The sequence below is a fragment of the Diplotaxodon limnothrissa genome, linkage group LG13 (genome assembly GCF_057381915.1).
Source record: "Diplotaxodon limnothrissa isolate DT_005_m linkage group LG13, D_limnothrissa_male_GT1.1, whole genome shotgun sequence".
NCBI lineage: Eukaryota > Metazoa > Chordata > Actinopteri > Cichliformes > Cichlidae > Diplotaxodon > Diplotaxodon limnothrissa.
This window is the reverse complement of record NC_140608.1, coordinates 4,683,367-4,701,914: the sequence shown is the minus strand read 5'-3', so window position 1 is coordinate 4,701,914 and position 18,548 is coordinate 4,683,367. Positions and strand designations below refer to the sequence as shown.

The window sequence follows — 18,548 nt, the reverse complement described above, 5'->3', positions numbered from 1 at the left end:
TTAATTACAACTAAGTATTTTCAGGCCCAACTTAACAGCTTTTGTATTAGTAATAGTTGTAGAAGTGATGGCCATCAGTTTCCACCACGTTAGCTAGAAAAACAATACAGTTATTATTCGCGTACATGGCTTGTTCCAGTTCCAATCCAAGCCTGACCTCTAGTGGTCAATCATAGGACGTACGGGGGTTACCCACTTCATGGCCTGCGCCACAGCGTCTATCTAGACCAGGGGTAGGCAACTCCAAGCCTCGAGTGCCGGTGTCCTGGAGGTTTTAGATGTGTCCATTATCCATCACAGCTTATTTAAAGGGCTAAATGACTCCTCAGCATTTCTTGAAGTTCTCCAGAGGCCTGGTAATGAACTAATCATTTAATTCAGGTGTGTTAACCCAGCGTGCGATCTAAAACCTGCAGGACACCGGCACTCGAGGCCTGAAATTGCCTACCCCTGATCTAGACGTTCTTGAATTTTCTCATGAATATTTCCATTTTATCGTGGTTTTGACTTTTGATTGATTTGATTGAGCATACATGAAGACATTTTCTTTCTTTCTTTCTCTCTGGTTTATCCCTATCAGTTAAAGTGTTTTATTCATATTTATTTTTTGATATAAATCATGGCTGGAGGAATGATTTAAAAAGAGGAAAATGTAATTTCATGTTCAATTTTTTATGAATATACACTACAGGTCAAACGTTTTAGAACACCTAAATTTTTCCAGTTATTTATTGCAATTCCAGTCGTAAAAACCCATGAATGGATAGCTTGAAATGGTACAAAGGTAAGTGGTGAACTGGCAAAGGTTAAAAAAAGGGTAAGTTTACCCAAAAGTGAAAAATAATGTACATTTTCAGAATTATACAAAAAAGGCCTTTTTCGGGGGACACATAATGGGTTAACAATTTAAAGCTGTTCTGCAGCAATAGACGTTGATCAAGCCTTAAAAGCTGGTCTACTAATTCCTACAGGTGTTCCAACTTTTCTGGATTACTTACAAGCGCCTCTGTCTGCATAAAAGCAGTGTTGGAACATACTGTGGTACCATAGCCTCGTGAGCATCAGCTGAACAGTATTGTACTGCAGAAAGTTGTGTGTTGCTACCAAAATGGTGAGAAAAAGACAATCAACAATGGAAGAGAGACAAAACATCATAACATTTAAAAATGTAGGTCAGTCCTACAGAGAAATTGCAAAGAATCTCAAGGCGTCAGTGAGTACAGTTTCCTTCACCATCAAAAGGCACTCAGAAAATGGGGCAAACTCTGACAGGAAGAGGTCTGGCAGACCCAAAGCCACAACTGAATCAGGGGACAAGTTTCTAGGAGTTAACAGCTTGCGTGATAGGGGGCTCAACAGCTTCAAGCATAGCTTAATAGTGGTCGTAATAAGCAAGTCTCAGTTTTAACTACAGAGAAGACTTCGAGCTGCAGGTTTGACAGGATGAGTTGCAGCAAGAAAGCCATTCCTAAGATGCCAGAATAAGACAAAGAGGCTTGTCTGGGCCATGAAAGACTGGAAGAAGGTATTATGGACTGATGAAACAAAATTTGAAATCTTCAGTTCATCACACAGGATCTTTGTACACCATTGAGTAGGCGACAGGATGGTTCCACAGTGTGTGGCATCAACTGTCAAACATGCAGGAGGAAGTGTGATGGTCTGGGGCTGTTTTATTGGATCCAGGGTCAATGACTTGTACAGCGTGAGAGGCACCCTGAACCAAAACAGCTACCACAGCATTCTGCAGCGGCATGCAACACTCTCTGGTCGGCCCCTAGTTGGTCAGGGGTTCATCCTACAGCAAGATAATGATCCACAACATAAGTCCAAGCTATGCCAGAAACTTACTTAGGAAAAAAGAACAAGACAGTAAGCTTGAAAGTATGGAGTGGCCAGCATAGTCTCTCCCATCGAGCTGGTCTTGGGATGAACTGGAAAGAAGAGTGAAAGCAAAGCAACCTACATGTGCCCCACATTTATGGTAATCTCTGCAACAGATATGAGAAGAGCTTTCGATTTTTATTGTAATGTGCCACCGGGGTGTTCAGCTGTTATATCTGCCAAAGGTGGCTACTTGAGTCAAAGGTTTAGAATAAAGTTTGGTTTCTAAATTGATTCCATGATTTCTTTTTTAACTCTTATTGCTTATTTGTACTATGCTTTCATTTCAGAGCTCAATGAGACATTAAACTGCATAATTTTCAATAAAAACCTGAAAAAATTGGGGTTTTCTAGTGTATATAGATAACACTTCTCTTTTCAATAAATAGATTCGAAACTACTGCCAGCTAGACTAATGCTGTTTACTGTACACTGACTAATTTCAGTCATTCGGCTCTGTGAACAGAATTTGAGACCAGGTTTGTTTCTTCGTGCATTTGGGGGTTAAAATTCAAACTGCTTCATTTTAAGGGTTTTTGTGACGATGTGTCACTTTCGACGCCTAACCCAAGGAGAGCTGTGCGCGGTGTTAAGAGTATTCAAGGATTAATCGGTCCTTTGAGGATCACTTTAAGTGCTCCGCTGTCTTAACTGGCACGACTTCAGGACCAAGGACAGCGAGACACAAATTTTACATTGGTCGATGACAACGTAGATATACATAGATATAAAGAGAGAGAATAGATGACCTATTATACTAGCAGCATTGGTTGTGTTGCAAGCAAACAGTGACGATAGGTGAGAGAGCGATCGAGAGGATGGTGGCTATAGTCGGTGACAGAGTGTGTATAGAGAGAGAGGGAGAGAGAGACAGTGCAACGGTTGGGATTAGGTTTATATTCTGGAGGTTGGACGGGATTACGCAGCGCAATTCCCCGTGCTGCGCGGTGCTCTCTGGGATTCACCACACGGCATTTCTCAGTTTCCACGAACTGATCGACGATCCCTCCCACACCCCGCGGTCCTCCTGAGATACACTAGCTATATGGAAACATGGCCAACGTTCCGCAGATCGTGAAAATTGGGATTTCACTGAAGATGCTTCCTAACAACACAGCCGTGTACTTCAAATCCGACGGGACCCGGTTCGGACAGACCCGAACCATCAAGCTTCTGACCGGGTCGAAGTACAAAATCGAGGTGGTTGTTAAACCAGGAGCGGTCGAGGCCACGTAGGTAGCCCATGTGGATTTTCCTGACCAGGTCATAACCCAACCAAACTGCTAGGAAACCTATTAATCCAGGGAGGCAAATATCACGTCCAGATCACCATATTCTAAATCTATATTCTATTTTTGGAAACGCAAAGATCATTTCATTTATCAAAGAGCGTCGCTGACATATTTTCAGGCATTCAGATAAACGTTATTGGAGGATGGCGATAAAAGCTCAGAAAGCCTTTCAAATAATGAAGATTTTTCCTTCTGTCTGATTTGCTATTTTTGATGATATTTTCCCTTTAAATAATTATTTCTATAGCGACCTGTGGGGTTGTATGACGTTGTTTTACGAATATTTTATTAATCCTCCCTGAATTTACTAAATATTGGGACTTCTTTGTCGTATTGTTTGTTTCTGATTTAATGTATTTCCCATTTAGAGCGAAATAGCCTGCACTACAGCACCACTGCTTTTCTGCTTCATCTGCACTGAGAGTAATTAGATACATGTCTTTGTTGTAACTGACCAAGGATAAGGCAGACGCACTGATACCACTGACTTTAGCAGATATGCTGAAGAGAAGGCAAGTGCAGATTTTAAACCTGCAGTCGATTACAACGATGTTCTGATGGTCTCTGTATTTTAGGCTTGATTTTGATTTTCAAGCCTAAAATACAGAGAGCCTAAAACAACACACCCCTTTTCCTCTTTTAAGTAGCTTTCAATAATAATAATAATAATAATAATAATAATAATAATAATAATAATAATAACTGAATTAGAAGCAAGCCTTGCTGGAGCGCTCAACGGGGTAAAGAGACTGTTTCCAAGTTCAACGTTCAAAAGTTGGATTTTACGTGGAGCACATAAAGGCAGCATAAACCCCAACTGGCTGCACGTCAAATCCCCCGCAGATTAGGACTCCAGTGTTTGGGCTTTGTGGCACCGCCCTCCTGGGATTTGCCTACAATTCATGATTATGTAATGTGAGTTGTCGTACTCGCATCTCCCAATAAGGATTAGCGTCGGATATTTAACTACCAGGATGTAAAAACATCACTGAAGGAGCACTCCAATATAAAACTAGGTCACACACGCAGTGATGCATAGGTGGTGTTGAACTGAATGTGGGGCAAGCCAGTGAAGCCCAGCTGTAGCCCTATTTCACCAACAGATTTGTCAACACAAGGCTCTCTCTCTCTCTCTCTCTCTCTCTCTCTCTCTCTCTCTTCCTCTGATTTTCTCTCTCCCTCCCTCTTTGTGTAAAACTATTTTCATTCATGCATTTCATACCTTTGCTGTTTTGTGATGATTCTATTTTTGCTGTGTGATCTGGTCAATGCAGGTCAATGAGCGTGGGTGGGGTGACCTTCCCCCTGGAGCAGCAGTCTAAAGACCCACAGTCTGTGGTCTATACTGGCCTGTACGAGACAGAAGGTGTGGCACATACCAAAAGTGGAGAGAGGCAACCAGTTCAGGTCAGCATACAGGTATGGATACACTGTGCACAGCACAGAGGTGGAAGAACTGTTCTCGTGTGTTTAGGAATTATGTTTTGATATGAGCTGGTAAAGAAACCTGATGAAGAGCTTCCCTGTTCCCAGTAAGCTCTTTAAAAAAAATTCTAATTCTTTAACGATGGTTTTATCATTCATGTATCTTCAATTTGGATTTTGGTTCTCTTGATTGACTTTTTATCAGTTTTGCAAGTCATGTTTACAGTTCCACTCATTTTAAGACGTTAAACATGGTAGTGTTTTGTGTTTTTCATTGTAGCAACCAAGGCCCTTTTTGGCTCCAGAAATAACCAGATCATCTATTTATTCTTAATCTGGATGCATTTAGACTACTTACCTGGTCTTCTTAATATATCTCTAGATCCTCCACCAGCTTTGTTGTGTCATATCTTACAATTACTTCAACATAATAATAACTGTGGCACACATTTTTACTGAAAATAGGAATAAATGGGATGGAGACAGATTAAAATCAAAACCTGCTGATAGAAAGATTTGGTCTTCACCAGCCCTTTAATCACCAAGTGATCTCATCTGTGTTCAGCCACTTCACCTCATCTATATCTGTGTTTCATAATGTTCTTATAATCCTGAGATTAATGTCAAGTGATGGTCTTACCATGCCTGTTTATGTTGTCATGGTTCTGGTTCTGGCAGTGTTTCTATGGTTACAGAGTATCTTGATAGCCTCATTTTTTTTATCCAAGGTTACCAGGTAGATGATGAATGTTTCGAGGGTGGAAATATAACCTATTTAGGGTTTCAACTCTGCTCTGTCTTCCAGTGAACAGTAAAAATATCAAGTATTGAATTTCCTGGAGCCCATGGTGATGTTTTATTCTTAATCAGCTTTGCGAAACCCAGAAATGTCTCTAATGTTCTAACACAGGTGGCTAAGAAACAAACCCAAAAAGGTTAACAGTGACTGCGGTCAGTTGTGTGTTAACAGAGTTTGTTAATACACTTGGATTAAGATTGGAACTTAACACTGAACTAATAGAAGTAATTCTGTCAAACTTTCTACTATGTTTTATGCAAATGAGGACCCAGATGAAGGACACATGAGGCAGGAATACACCAAAATCCCAGTTTAATGCTAAGCTGATTCAAACTCACAATAAGCCAAACGGAGAAATCAGGAATCCAAGAATACAGATGGACTGACAATTTACACAGGACATACATATTCATGTGTGTGTGGGTGTGTGGGTGTGCAGAGAGTAATTGAATAGACAAGACTAATTAAAGAAGGAAAGACAATCACAATGGAGGGAAAGCAACCTCATGATATACAGTGAGTCTCAGCTGGTATGTCCTTGATTCCTTTCCTTGCGTTCTCAAGTCTTAGGTCCTCTTATGCCTGAGGGAGAAACATGACATGTGAGGAGTTGAGGCATTTAATCAAAAAGAAACATTATGTTAAAGTGATTTTAATGATGTGTGGCACAGCTGCATCACCGGTCCATTGATTTGTGATAGCCTGATACAGTATTTTATGAGCGTAGGAGTACCTAAGACTACTTTTATATTTACACCTACATTTAAGCATATTCACAACTTATATATTATATATTTATATCATATCTCAGTATTTGTGTAATATTACTGTTGTGATCAGAAGGCTATATATATTCATCATGGTCATGAATGTCATGTTAATTTTGAACTTTTAATTACTTTTTCCAGGGTGGATTGATTGTAAAGCATATGTCTTTAATGACTTCAAAAAAACAACAATTAGATGCACAAGTTTAATCATCTCTGTCCTTTTCTCACTCCACATGCCACTGCCATTCTTGTTAATAGCCATCGATTACTGTAATTTACTTCTTTTCGGTCTTACTCTAAAATCCATCCACAAGCTCCAACGCATCCAGAACTCTGCTGCCCATATTATCACCAGGACCCCTTCTATCCATCACATCACTCTTGTCCTGCAGCAGCTTCATTGGCTCCTGGTCAAATATCGCATCAATTTCAAAATACTTTTGTATACGCTTAAGGCAATTCATCATCTCTCCCTTCCATATCTCTCTGATTTGGTTCAGATCACCATCGCATCTCGGTGTCTCAGATCTTCTTCTTCTCTTTCTCTCTCTGTCCCCTCTCCCCGTCTTGCCCATCTTTCCACCATGGGGAGCAGGGCTTTCAGTTGGTCTGCTCCTCGACTCTGGAATTCCCTACTTCCTGATTAAGGAAATATCACTTTCTTCTCTCTTTAAGTCTAGACTCAAAACTCACTTGTTCAAATTTGCTTATCCCACATAACCTTTCTACTCTGCTATTTTAAATTTGCTTTATGTGTTGTGCTGTGTACAGTGTCCTTAAGTGTTCTGAAAGGCGCTTTCAAATAAAATGTATTATTATTATTATTATAAGTTTGAATTTATTTATATTTTCTGTAATCCACACAGAGTCAAAAGTATATATATAAATTCTTCTCTTGTGTCCTCTACCAGAGGCCTGGGAGCTTGAGGGTACTGCGCAGTATCTTAGCTGTTCCTTACTGCGCTCTTCTGGACAGAGATCTTGGATGTTGTTCCTGGGATCTGCTGGAGCCACTCACCTAGCTTGGGAGTCACTGCACCTAGTGCTCCGATTACCACTAGGACCACTGTTACCTTCACCCTCCACATCTTCTCGAGCTCTTCTCTGAGCCCTTGGTACTTCTCAAGTTTCTTGTGTTCCTTCTTCCTGATGTTGCTGTTATTCTGTATCGCTACACCTATCACTATGGCCATCTTCTTCTGCTTTCTGCTTGTCTACCACCACTATGTCTGGTTGGTTTGCCACCACCATTTTGTACGTCTGTATCTGGAAGTCCCACAAGATCTTAGCTCGGCCACTCTCCACCAAGATCTATCTCAATTTTGGTAGCCATAAACAAGATCCTGGCATTATTATGGCTGGATATTTGACCACTGTTTGTGACAGAGTTGGTAGAGTTCATTTAAACTGGTTTGTTTGCTGACATGGACTGAGCTTTGATGTGTGTTTCCAGTTATTGTCCTGCTGGAACACCCAACTCTGTCTAAGTTTCAACCATCTAGCTGTTGATTTGAGGCAAGGTTGAAGAATTTGGAAGCAGGTCTCCTCCTTCTTTATTCCATCAATTTTGTGCAATGTACCAGTAATAATGGCAGCAAACGGCCCCCAGATCATGATGTTACCACCACTGTGTTTGACGGTTGCTACAGTGTTCTTAGGTTTGAAATCCTCATCTTTATTCCTCAGAACATACCTCTTCTCACTGCGGCCAAAGTAGCTCAATCTTTATTTTGTCCTATCAAAAACTTTTTTCCAGAAGGCAATCCGCTTGTCCATATAGGCTGAAGGTGTTGGATTTTCAATTAAATTTCAAGGGGCAGGTCTGTACCCTCTCGCTCCACAGTGACATAAAACTTTTCACTGTGAACAGTGATGCTGGTTTTCCAGCAGTTTGCAGTTCATGGCAGGCTTGAGCCTTGGTAGTAGTTCCTGAACATCTCAGTCAACTTCCTCTCATCTCAGGGTGACAGTTTTGGGTATTGGCAAAGTAGTGACAAATCCAACTAAGTTTTAATATATAGAATTGTTTCAACAGGTGATCTTGGACTCTCAAATGGAATCGCAAATCTCAAGAAGACCTTCTTTCTTAGACTTCAGTGAGCTCCATGGACTATCCCATTGTTTTGAATATCCAGTGAGTGCTGTCAAACAAATAGTTTTTATGCTGGCAAATAAGAAGTTAATCGGCCTTAGCCTTTGCCAAGTTAAGACAGTTTAACTTAACAGGTTAAAGTGATAACTTAAAGAACCGTCAGCACCCCATGTATATATTTTATCACATGCACTGCCCACTCAGTCACAGCTTTTCATGCACCATGGATAAAAACACTTCCCTGAAGATTCACTTTGTATCTTTAATCGCAGCTTCTCCAGCATCCTCCGCTTTCCTTGCTCAAGTTCCATTTTAGAAAGTGTGACATCATTGAAGATGGTACATTTTTCTTTCAGCAAGCAGCACTACATAGATTTTTATGGCAATGAGAACACCTAATGCTAAGATTTTACATGAAAATACATTAATATATATTAATAAATTTAAAGTTTCTGGTTTTCTGGCAGTAAAATGAAATATAAATACATTATGAAATACTGTGTTATTTGTGTCTACATACATTTATATGTGTGACCCATCTGTTGAGTTCACACGCTGAGGCCTATGGGATGATCTGGTGTGTGTGTTTGGAAGTGTGTGTGTGTGTGTGCGTGTGCGTGTGCCTGTGTGTGCATCCATCTGTGCTGTCAGTATGCTCCCTTTTCACTGCATCTTCAAATGATTTTACACATGATGCAACAGGAGTCTGTGCCTTTATAGAGAGAGTACCCATGCATGTTCCAGTCTACCACACTGCATGTGCTCTACATCATTGTGTGCGCCAGTGTATGCACACAGTGGTACATCTGCTTCTGCTTCAGTTCACAGAGGCGGGAATGTTTGAAACGGTGTGGCAGGTGAAGTACTACAACTACAACAAGAGGGATCACTGCCAGTGGGGAAACAGCTTCAACAGCATTGAATACGAATGCAAACCCAACGACACGCGTACGCTCATGTGGGTCAACAAGGAGATGTTTGTGTGATGGTCTGAAAGATTTTTTAAATCATCTGCATGTTGTTTTGAAATGAAGACAATTCTGTGGTTTTACTCTGTTTTCTGTCTGTCTGCAATCTGCCAATATCGGAAAAACTAAAGGTATTTGAAGAGAAAATGCAGGATTTCCCTCCATTATGCCCTCAAGAATGTGTTCAGGCTCCTGCTAATTCATTTCTAATGGTTTGAAATATAAAATGCAGTGATGTTTCCAGTCTTTTCGCATTTATTGAGGCTAAAATTAAATGAAGTTTTATGAGGCAAATATTTTTTTTCACATGCAGTTTTTTTGTGACATCTGGTAAACCCCAAGTGTGACAAGAGTTACATATATGTACATTGGTGTATGGGTGTGAGAGTGCCTGTGTGTTTAGTTACAGTATCTGTTTACATATGGTGCTTGTACAGACGTGCATGTACTTTGAAGCTACTGAACGTCTACAGAGAGTTTCATTTCAAAATCCAAACTTTCCACAAAAGGAAACACAGAGCATTCTAGTGTGGTTAAAGAAATTCTTCAGACATGCCTAAAAATGAATTACATCATTCTCTGTCTGATTTAACAAGTGCAGTAATTTATACAAGAATCAAAACAACTGTTTCTGTCACTGTAATATAAATTTAGAATTCAGTTCGGTTCAATTGAATTCAGCTTCATTTATGCTGTGCCAAGGCTGAAGGCTGTTCTTATTATCCAAACAGCTGTTTTGTTGGTGCTGTTGCCATTTTAAGTCATTATTGACTGCTTCTATGCAAACTTTGGTTAGTTGTTGTTACCCAAAATCATAACTGTCTTGTTTGATAAATGTTTTCAGCCCATATCATTTTGCAATGGATTGCACTTGTGAGTCTTGTGAGTCAGCAACCATGAAACTTTGCTGTCACACTTCGAGTGATTTTTAAAATAGTCCCAATTTTGGAATGAAACCCTCAGGGTAGTGTTGTGGATCACTGTGTTTTATCATTTGTGTAATACAGTGTGGCAAATAGGAGTTTTGGATTTGGGTGAAGTTGTGCCCCTGTCTAGTGTATGTTTATTCTGTCTACCTCTAACAGTGGTCCTTGCCACGGATATTTGTGCATAAAGACAAATAATTTATTTGGAATATTTGGACCATTTTGTTCTATTTAATGTGGTAAATATATGATATTTTAAAAAATGTATTTTTGTACAGTGAGTGGACCATGTGAAATGTTTTTACGTTACTGTGTGTACTTTGTAGAAATGACAACTATTTTCAATTAAATACTTTACTTACCTATGCAAGAAATTGGTGTCAAATGTGATGTTAAAATTTTTCTGTGGTGAAGTTTATATTCAGTATTGTTCTGACCTTTTTTGTGATAGTGTTGACTGTTTACATTGTAGACATTAAAATGAAAAATCTTTTTGCGTGGCACACTCATTCTGTGCTATGTTTAAGATTAGGAATAAAACTTTGTTATGCAGCAATAAGCTTATGTTGCTGGTGGGGAGCGGGGGGGCTTTGCTTAATGGACGGAGCATTTCTTCTCCAATCTTCTCTTTTCACTTTCAGTGTGTTTTTCCCACTGTCACTAAGTGCTTCGTCATAGAAGTTTGTGTTATTATTGGTGTTTCTTTCTAAAACTGTAGGGTCTTTACCTTACAATATAATAGACCTTGAGGTGAATGTTGTCGTGAATTGGCGCTGTATACATTTTTAAAAAATGGAATGGAATTAGGAACAAACAAAGAATCCATGCACATCCTCCGAAAAAAGTATAGTACAGAAGAAAATGGCTGACACAAAGGAAACCATACTGCAGAATCACATTATGTGCATACTCGCACAAAACATATTGCTGTTGTTTGGGTCATGTTTATAGGTGATTTATTAAGGCGTTTGGGGATAAATACAAGGATAAGACAATCTAGAAACAAGCACATTGTCAAAAAGAAGAATTTTGCATAAACAACATGAAATCATAGACCCATTCTGTCTTGTATAAGTGGTTCAGACTATTGGTGGTGTAAATGTGAGGGGGTATTTTCTTGGGATACCTTGGGCTCCGTAGGACCACTAAGCCTTATTTAAACACCACACTCTACCTGAGTATTACTGCTGACCATGTCCATCCCTTTATGACTACAGTGTACCCATCTTTTGACATCTTGCTGCTTCCAGCATGATAATGTACCATGTCACAAAGGTAAAATCACCTCAGACTATTTTTTTTTAATGTGAAATTAAGTTTGGTATGCTTATCTGGTCTTCACACTCACCAGCTCTCAATCCAGTATTGCACATTTGGCAAGTGGTGAAACAGCAGGTGCATATCAAGGAGATTCAGTAGGTGAATCTGCAGCAACTGTGTGAAGCTACCGTGTCAATATGGAACACAATCGCCGAGGAATAATTCAAGCACTTTAGGGCATTATAGCAAAAATGAACTCCATGTAAAACTTGGATATACTGAGGTTCAGGAGACGAAGGCTAGATTGGCCACTTCTTGTAGTACAGTCATAAAGCCAGTTGGGGGAGCACGTGCACAAACTTGTACTCGAAGCAGGAATACAAATAAATAAATAAATCGATAGACCCAGCAGTTCCCGGATGTACAGTACTGCTGCACCTCCCCCCCTTCGACTCTTCTCTCCTCCCCTCCGCCACCGCCTGCTTGTCAAACCGAACCTCCTCCTCCGCTTACTGTCCCCTCCCAGCGGGTCTCCCTCCCTTCAGCCACTGCAGTGAAAGCCTCGGTGAAGGAGAGAGAAACGGTTAAGAGATCCTGAACCTGGGTGTAAAGCCAGGACGAGAGCCGAGAGCACCTACAGCGTATTTTTCTTGTATTTCTCGCCACAGCTCGGCGGCCTGCTGACTTCTGCTGTTGTAACCTCCTTTTCCGTTCACATCGCTTGGATTTCATCATCCGACCTGCAAGATGGTAAGCAGCAACGACTCTTATTTTCAACCTCCGCCGACTGGTGAACACACCAGTGGACAGGCCTGTGCTTTAATGTGTCGAATATAGCTCAGTTTTGACAGGTTCTCGCTCGTAGCGAGCGTTCCGCTTTGAGTGAACGGTCGAAAAAACGTAGAGCTGTGGCGAGAAGGAAACGCTTTTCTCACCCACTTTTGGCTCCCTGTCGCGCTCTCTGTGCAATACCCCAGGGCTGACAGTAGCCTGCAGCTTGTGGCCCAGATATTTCTTATCCCTTCTCGACATAGCCTACACTCTTATTAGCAACTAGGCCTGTGCAAATGAGTTTTCGAAACAAAAATACACGCTTATTAAGCCTAGGCTGGCGACTATTTGTGGCACATTTCATACAGCAGACAGGAAAATGTAACGGCTGCTTATGTTAGGTCTTTGCTCCTACTATATCGCACTGCATTCAAATATATAACATCCATCTCGGTGTGTTTTCTAGATAGCATGGCGCTGTGTTGATGGTTGCAACATTGTTTCGTCTGAGCCACTAAACTGTGATAAGTGCAATAATCGGCCGAGGCTACATTTGTATCATTTCTACCTGTGGTTGTAGAGGAGGCTTCCATAGTAGGCCACAGGCTTGTTCCTGCAACACACACTTCATACGATTGTTTGGTGTACGTGTGTGCCTATACATCGAGGATACATCGAGGGATATATATATATATATATATATATATATATATATATATATATATATATATATATGACTTGCTTCTAAAAACTGTAACCCAAATGCTTTTTACAGTAGGGTTGTTAAACATGTGGCCCGAGGACCAAAAGCAGCCAACTAGAGGGTCCAATTCCACCCACCGGATAGCTTTGCAAAGACATTAATTACTCTCTTTATTTCAATAAAATGCACTGCAGTTCTTGGTCTGGCGACGTGATGCCAGCATTACTACACAGGAGAAATCATGTATGCAAAATAGTGGAAGTATTTTTAGATATAGCCAAATTTTTACAATTGTAAATGCATAAAATGCAATTTTTTTTTTTGTCTATTTACAAAAACTGGACATGTAAGAGTTTTGTGCCTATTTTAGATCCACTGTGATCTGTGAATTGTAATGTACATGTAATGACGGTTGGACCTGCCAAATATAGTAAAATGGATGTGTTGAAATTCATTTGTTTTTACGTATTTATCTTAATTACACCTTCATTTTACAATTGATGGTTCATCGAATGTGAAAAAATGAACATTTGAAGAAGCTGCTTGTAGTTCTTTGCACTTATAAAAGAGAGGAGACATTTAAAGGGGTGTTTTTCATACAGGCTATTATGCAATAGTTTTACTGGTCTGGCCCACTTGAGATCAGATTGGGCCCATGAAAAAAAGTGAGTATGACACCTCTGCTTTACAGAGCAATTATAAACTTAAGAATGATTAAATTAATTCCTATTTTAATAAGAGAAGTAGTTAATTAGTAGTAGTAGTAGTACATAAGTAAATAAATTGTGTAAGCATAGGCTGATATAGGGAAAGAGGAGGCTAAGGGGGATGAAGGTGGGTCCTTCGAAGGCTTTGAAAAATCCAGATTGGGGACAATAACTGAAAATGCTTCGTCGTCTTCAGGTTGAGGTAAGTACCAGGAATAAAGAGCAGTGATTGGTCATTAAATAGGCTGACCTTTGCATATTCAAGGCTAAGCCCCATATATAACCTCTAACCCAAATGTTGTCCCAAAAGCCTCATGTACACTACAGAATGACTGCAGACCGTATTTATTGACAGTTCACCCATGATATAAAATAAGCAGTATCAACCACATCAACACTAGCTATTGGTCTTATTTATAATCTGTCTAGGGAGGGAGAATTTCCTGTTTTCTTGTTGCCTGGAAAAGGAAAAATTAAAATATTAATTCTTAATTGGGTTATACTAACAACATGCTAACATGTTAGTTCATGCTAACACTTATGACATCTAAAAAGTAAACGGTTATTAGAAACAGTGTTAACATTTTCTTTATCTTTTTCTTCTATAAAATGTTAACCAAAGTCAGATAGTTTGTCATGACTTGGCTATTATTAGACCTTTTTTTCCCCCCTTCTTTAATCTGTGTTATGCATATTGACTTAGAAAATTCAATCTTGGGAAGGCTATTGTGTAAGTACATTCCCATTTGCCACTGCATTGCTACTTGACGTAGTATGTACTCACCAGGTGCATATTCTTCCTGATAATCAAGATTAGAGAAGCAAAACCTCACTTCTGTATATTCTAGCTGATGTAAAATCACCAATTCTACAATCTCTTTTCACTAAGGCGGTATGAGGGTTGGTCCGGAGCCAGTGCTTAATCTCGAAGCAATTTGTCACATAATGACAGCAGGATCTCGCCATTAGAACTTTGTCAAGGCGGTATCAACACTTTTGCAGCTTTACAACTGAGAACTACTCGTGTCAAACACTAGAGGTGGGATTATTGTGACCAAGTAAAACTTTGTGACCATGTTGATGCCAGTGTCTAATGTAATTTAAAAAAGAGGGAAAAAAGCAGAGATTTGGTATGACTGTGAATTCAGAGCGGTGTATAAGCCAATGAAGTCATTCCTGCTCTCATTTTGTCTGCAATTTTCATGTTGTCATGTTGAGACTCTGCATTTATACACATCATTGTAAACAGCAGTCGCTGTTTATAGATTGCATTTGCATGCAGAAGCTTTGGTTTGAATATGACCGTGTTGCACATGTTTAGTTTAATTAAGCATGCATTTATAATAATCCTGACTGTATGACCGCAACAGTGTTTAAAAAAAAAAAAAAAGAAGATTGTAAACACCTGGTGTATATCATGCCCATGGATATTTGTAAAATGTTTATTCAGCAAAATTTTTTATTTTGTGTTTTTTATTTGTAGTGCTGCGGTCTAGGTAACAAACCACAAAAACAACATTGTGCGTATGTAGACATCTCATTCACTGGTTTTGCTGCTCGTTCTTCTTCTCATTGAAAACACAAGAGGTGTGATTGCGGTGGTTTGAGTCCCTTGCTTGCAAGTACATAAAAGGAACTGTTGTCCAGTCTGTTGGTAGAGTTATTGCTGTTTCTTTTTTTATTGTAAAGAAATAAATGAAATTTCCTGATCTGACACTTCACCAGCCCGGGCCTAGGAACATGTTTGCATTATTGCAAAGAGGATATTTGGAAACTGGGTTATTAGAAGTGAGTGTTACTCATACAATTGCTAAACAACTCTAAGGGGCCTACATCATCCCTGACTTTAATTCTGCATAAATTAGCGCAGAAAATTTGCATCTGTAAATAGAAAGGAATTCATAAATCACACACAAAAACCAGCTATTAAGAGCAGCATCTCATTACTTGGGGGCAGCAGTAACTGGGGGGTTCTTTACTTTGTCAGAGGAAACATTTTTTCCTGTGTATGCTTACCTTGTTAGATTTGCCCTGCAGCAATCTCAACTATCAGACCGTGGATTGTCAGGACATGCACGTCCTGCAGGCACTGTGGCAACCTATGGCTTGTCAGATGTATTCTTCTCAGCCGCAAGGAGAGGTTGGGGGCAGGGACGCGCAGTTGCTTAAGCATGTAGTGGAATGATCTGATGCTAAGGGGACCATATGCTGCCTAGCAATCAAGCGCCACCCACATAAGGATTGAGCTGTAGCTAATGTAAAAGAGATAAAAGCCACAGTGAACCACCAACAGAAGTGATGATCAACACTACGTGATCCACACAGCACTTCCAACCAGCCCACTCAATCTGGATTTATTCTCCTCACTGGCCATTGCATCTCTGCAGAATCCATGGCTTGCACTGGAGCCAGCAGTCACCAGCATAAGCTAAACTAGTCAGTTTCTTCAATAAACACCTATTTGTTTGGAAATCTATGTGCACAGTGAAAAGAAAAGTTTATTATCATTCAGAACTTACCTCTATAACCATTGGTAGGAACTTGATGCTCAGTGGATTTGTGGTACTAGAAACAGTTCAATAGAGCTTAAAGGTCAGATTTTTTTTTTTTGTTGACTTACAGAGGGTGGTCAGTATGATAACTTTACTCTTGGCAAGAATCTATAGCTGATTGATGGCTTTGGGGATGATTTTTAAATCACATTTACCTCATCAGCATTCAAGGCATCAAAAGTAGAGATGGACCGATCCGATATTACGTATCGGTATCGGTCCGATACTGACCTAAATTACTGGATCGGATATCGGAGAAAAATAAAAAATGTAATCCGATCCATTAAATATCACGAAAGCACCTCACAAAACTTGCAACACGCCGTAACTCGCCTCAGAACGACGTTAGCACGTCGGAGCAGTATGCATCACGTGATAGAGCAGCTGTGGCATGCGGGACCTGTCGGTGGTCTGGATAGCATTTGGAGCTTCGCTAGCAACCTGGCATTTCATCTCCGACAAAGTTATCCCCGAGAGAAGTAAAGCAAGTGTGTAAGTCCATCTCTGAATGTTTGTAAAGCATTCCTGCGTTAAGCTTAACGAGCGACTGCCTCTCGCTCTCCGGCTGCTACTTCAATCGTGAAACTGCTTAAATGATCAGCTTATCGGCTTTTCTGTGGCGAGTCCGTGTCTCTAGTTTGTTTTTGGTCCACTTTGCACCAGAAAGAGGAAACCAGCGGCTGAACAACAGCAGCACGTTTAAGCTTGATAAGCTGTTGTTAGAATTTATTTAATATTACTTTCTACACCAGGATCTTTTTCTATGTAGCTGACGGCTGGTAACTGTGCAGGGGCGGATCTAGCAAAGTTTAGCCAGGGGGGCCGATAGGGCATTAACTGGGAAAAGGGGGCACAAAGACATACTTTTCTTTCTTATTCTCATTTAAAATGTCGAGCTTTTAATAAATAATTATCTGACACCCAAAGTTTTAATTTGATGTAAAATGAATAGAAGTCAATTACTGTATATAGTGACTATTAAGTCTAATATATATACCCTAGTAAGCTATAGTACTTTTTCCTTTGGGAAGGTACCATCTGTGCAGTCTGCAATTTTGTTGAAGAAAGATGTTGAATCTATTTAATATTTCTTGAAAAATAATTGATTTCTGTGCTTTTTTTTTTTTTTTTACACTGCATCAAATTAAGGTTGATTACGTCGATTAAGCATCATGAGGTGGCGCGTGAGGGGTGGTTCCCTATTTTTTATTTATTTATTTTTGTTGTTGCTGGGAGTTGGAACCCTATTAGTTAGGTTGCTTAATATTTACGCTAAGTACTCTTTAAAATACCAGAATAGGGAGGATGGTGTAGGTCTAAGTTTATTAGATTGATCAGTATTGCTGAACTATGAAGTATTTTTTTTGTATACAGGTATAACAGAATAGCTTTAGTGTAGTTGTTGTTTTAAACTTGAGTATGAACTTACACAAAATGCAGCAAGATATTTAAAAAACAGTTTTGTTGATTAAAAAACACTATATCGGATTCATATCGGTATCGGCAGATATCCAAATTTATGATATCGGTATCGGTATCGGACATAAAAAAGTGGTATCGTGCCATCTCTAATCAAAAGTACTACATTTAATTAACCTCTAAAAGCATATTTTGCACACTGTCAGTGGTAATAATGGAACCAACAGTATGGGGCTTCATTAACTAATAGCTACTGTCTTCAGCATTTTATCTGCCCTGAAACAATTTACCTGCAGTGGTCCATAGGTTTAGTGCATTAATGTAATCTCCTGTTGCTGGCTGAAATGATGATTTTGGTTGCCTAACCCCAATACCTACTCTTCACGAATGTGATGGAGAAAAATGATTGAAATCCTTAATAAACTGCTGCAATATATAAAAAAGGAACATCATTTGCTTTTAGGTCTTGTAACTTACTTGCATTGATACTCCTGCTGAGGCTACCGTTGAGGCTAGAGTTTCCTCCTGAATGAATCCTCACAGAAGTAGTATTTGTTAGTTTAAACTAAAATGCTACGTTTTTAAGATTTTGAAATTATTCATTCAGTAGCAATTCTAAGAATATATGAATCATACTTCAGTGTAGCCAGAAATAACCTTGCATCTCATTTAATACTACATGCTTTGTTATGTGAAACTCCAGGCAGGTCAGACGGTAAATGAAAAATATATGTAGCCACCTGTCACCCATCAACTGTATGCACTATGGCTTTGAACCCAAGAGTGTGGCATTTTGTCTGTACATGGGGCGTGATGAGCAAATGAAAAAAACTGATAACTCTCACGATTATATGGTAGCAACTTTTCCGTTATCTGGTAGGTATTATACTTTTGCGTGATGTGATGTTCTTCACTAATTGCAGAGCTAGCCTTAATCATGCCATGCTTTGTCATCTATTTGACACCTTGATTTACAAAAA

General features: G+C 39.6%; 2 protein-coding genes across 3 annotated transcripts in view; both read left to right on the top strand.

The window, feature by feature from the left end:
- Window positions 1-2,937: 2,937 nt before the first annotated feature.
- On the top strand, window positions 2,938-9,248 carry cnrip1b (cannabinoid receptor interacting protein 1b). Of its 2 annotated transcripts, none has more exons than XM_085369246.1 (3): window positions 2,938-3,116; window positions 4,451-4,595; window positions 9,084-9,248. In XM_085369246.1, the coding sequence occupies exons 1-3, from the start codon at window positions 2,938-2,940 to the stop codon at window positions 9,246-9,248; spliced, it is 489 nt and encodes a 162-aa protein (XP_085225372.1). The 2 variants fall into 2 exon arrangements, with proteins under 2 accessions (XP_085225372.1, XP_085225371.1); XM_085369245.1 differs by lacking the exon at window positions 9,084-9,248 and adding an exon at window positions 8,206-8,388.
- A 2,678-nt stretch (window positions 9,249-11,926) lies between these two features.
- The window catches only part of ppp3r1a (protein phosphatase 3, regulatory subunit B, alpha a), a 35,549-nt gene continuing 28,927 nt past the window's right edge, over window positions 11,927-18,548 (top strand). Inside the window, exon 1 of the mRNA XM_085369671.1 lies at window positions 11,927-12,166. Within this exon, the coding sequence (XP_085225797.1) occupies window positions 12,164-12,166 (3 nt within the window). The 5' untranslated portion in view covers window positions 11,927-12,163. The remainder of the gene's footprint in view (window positions 12,167-18,548) is intronic.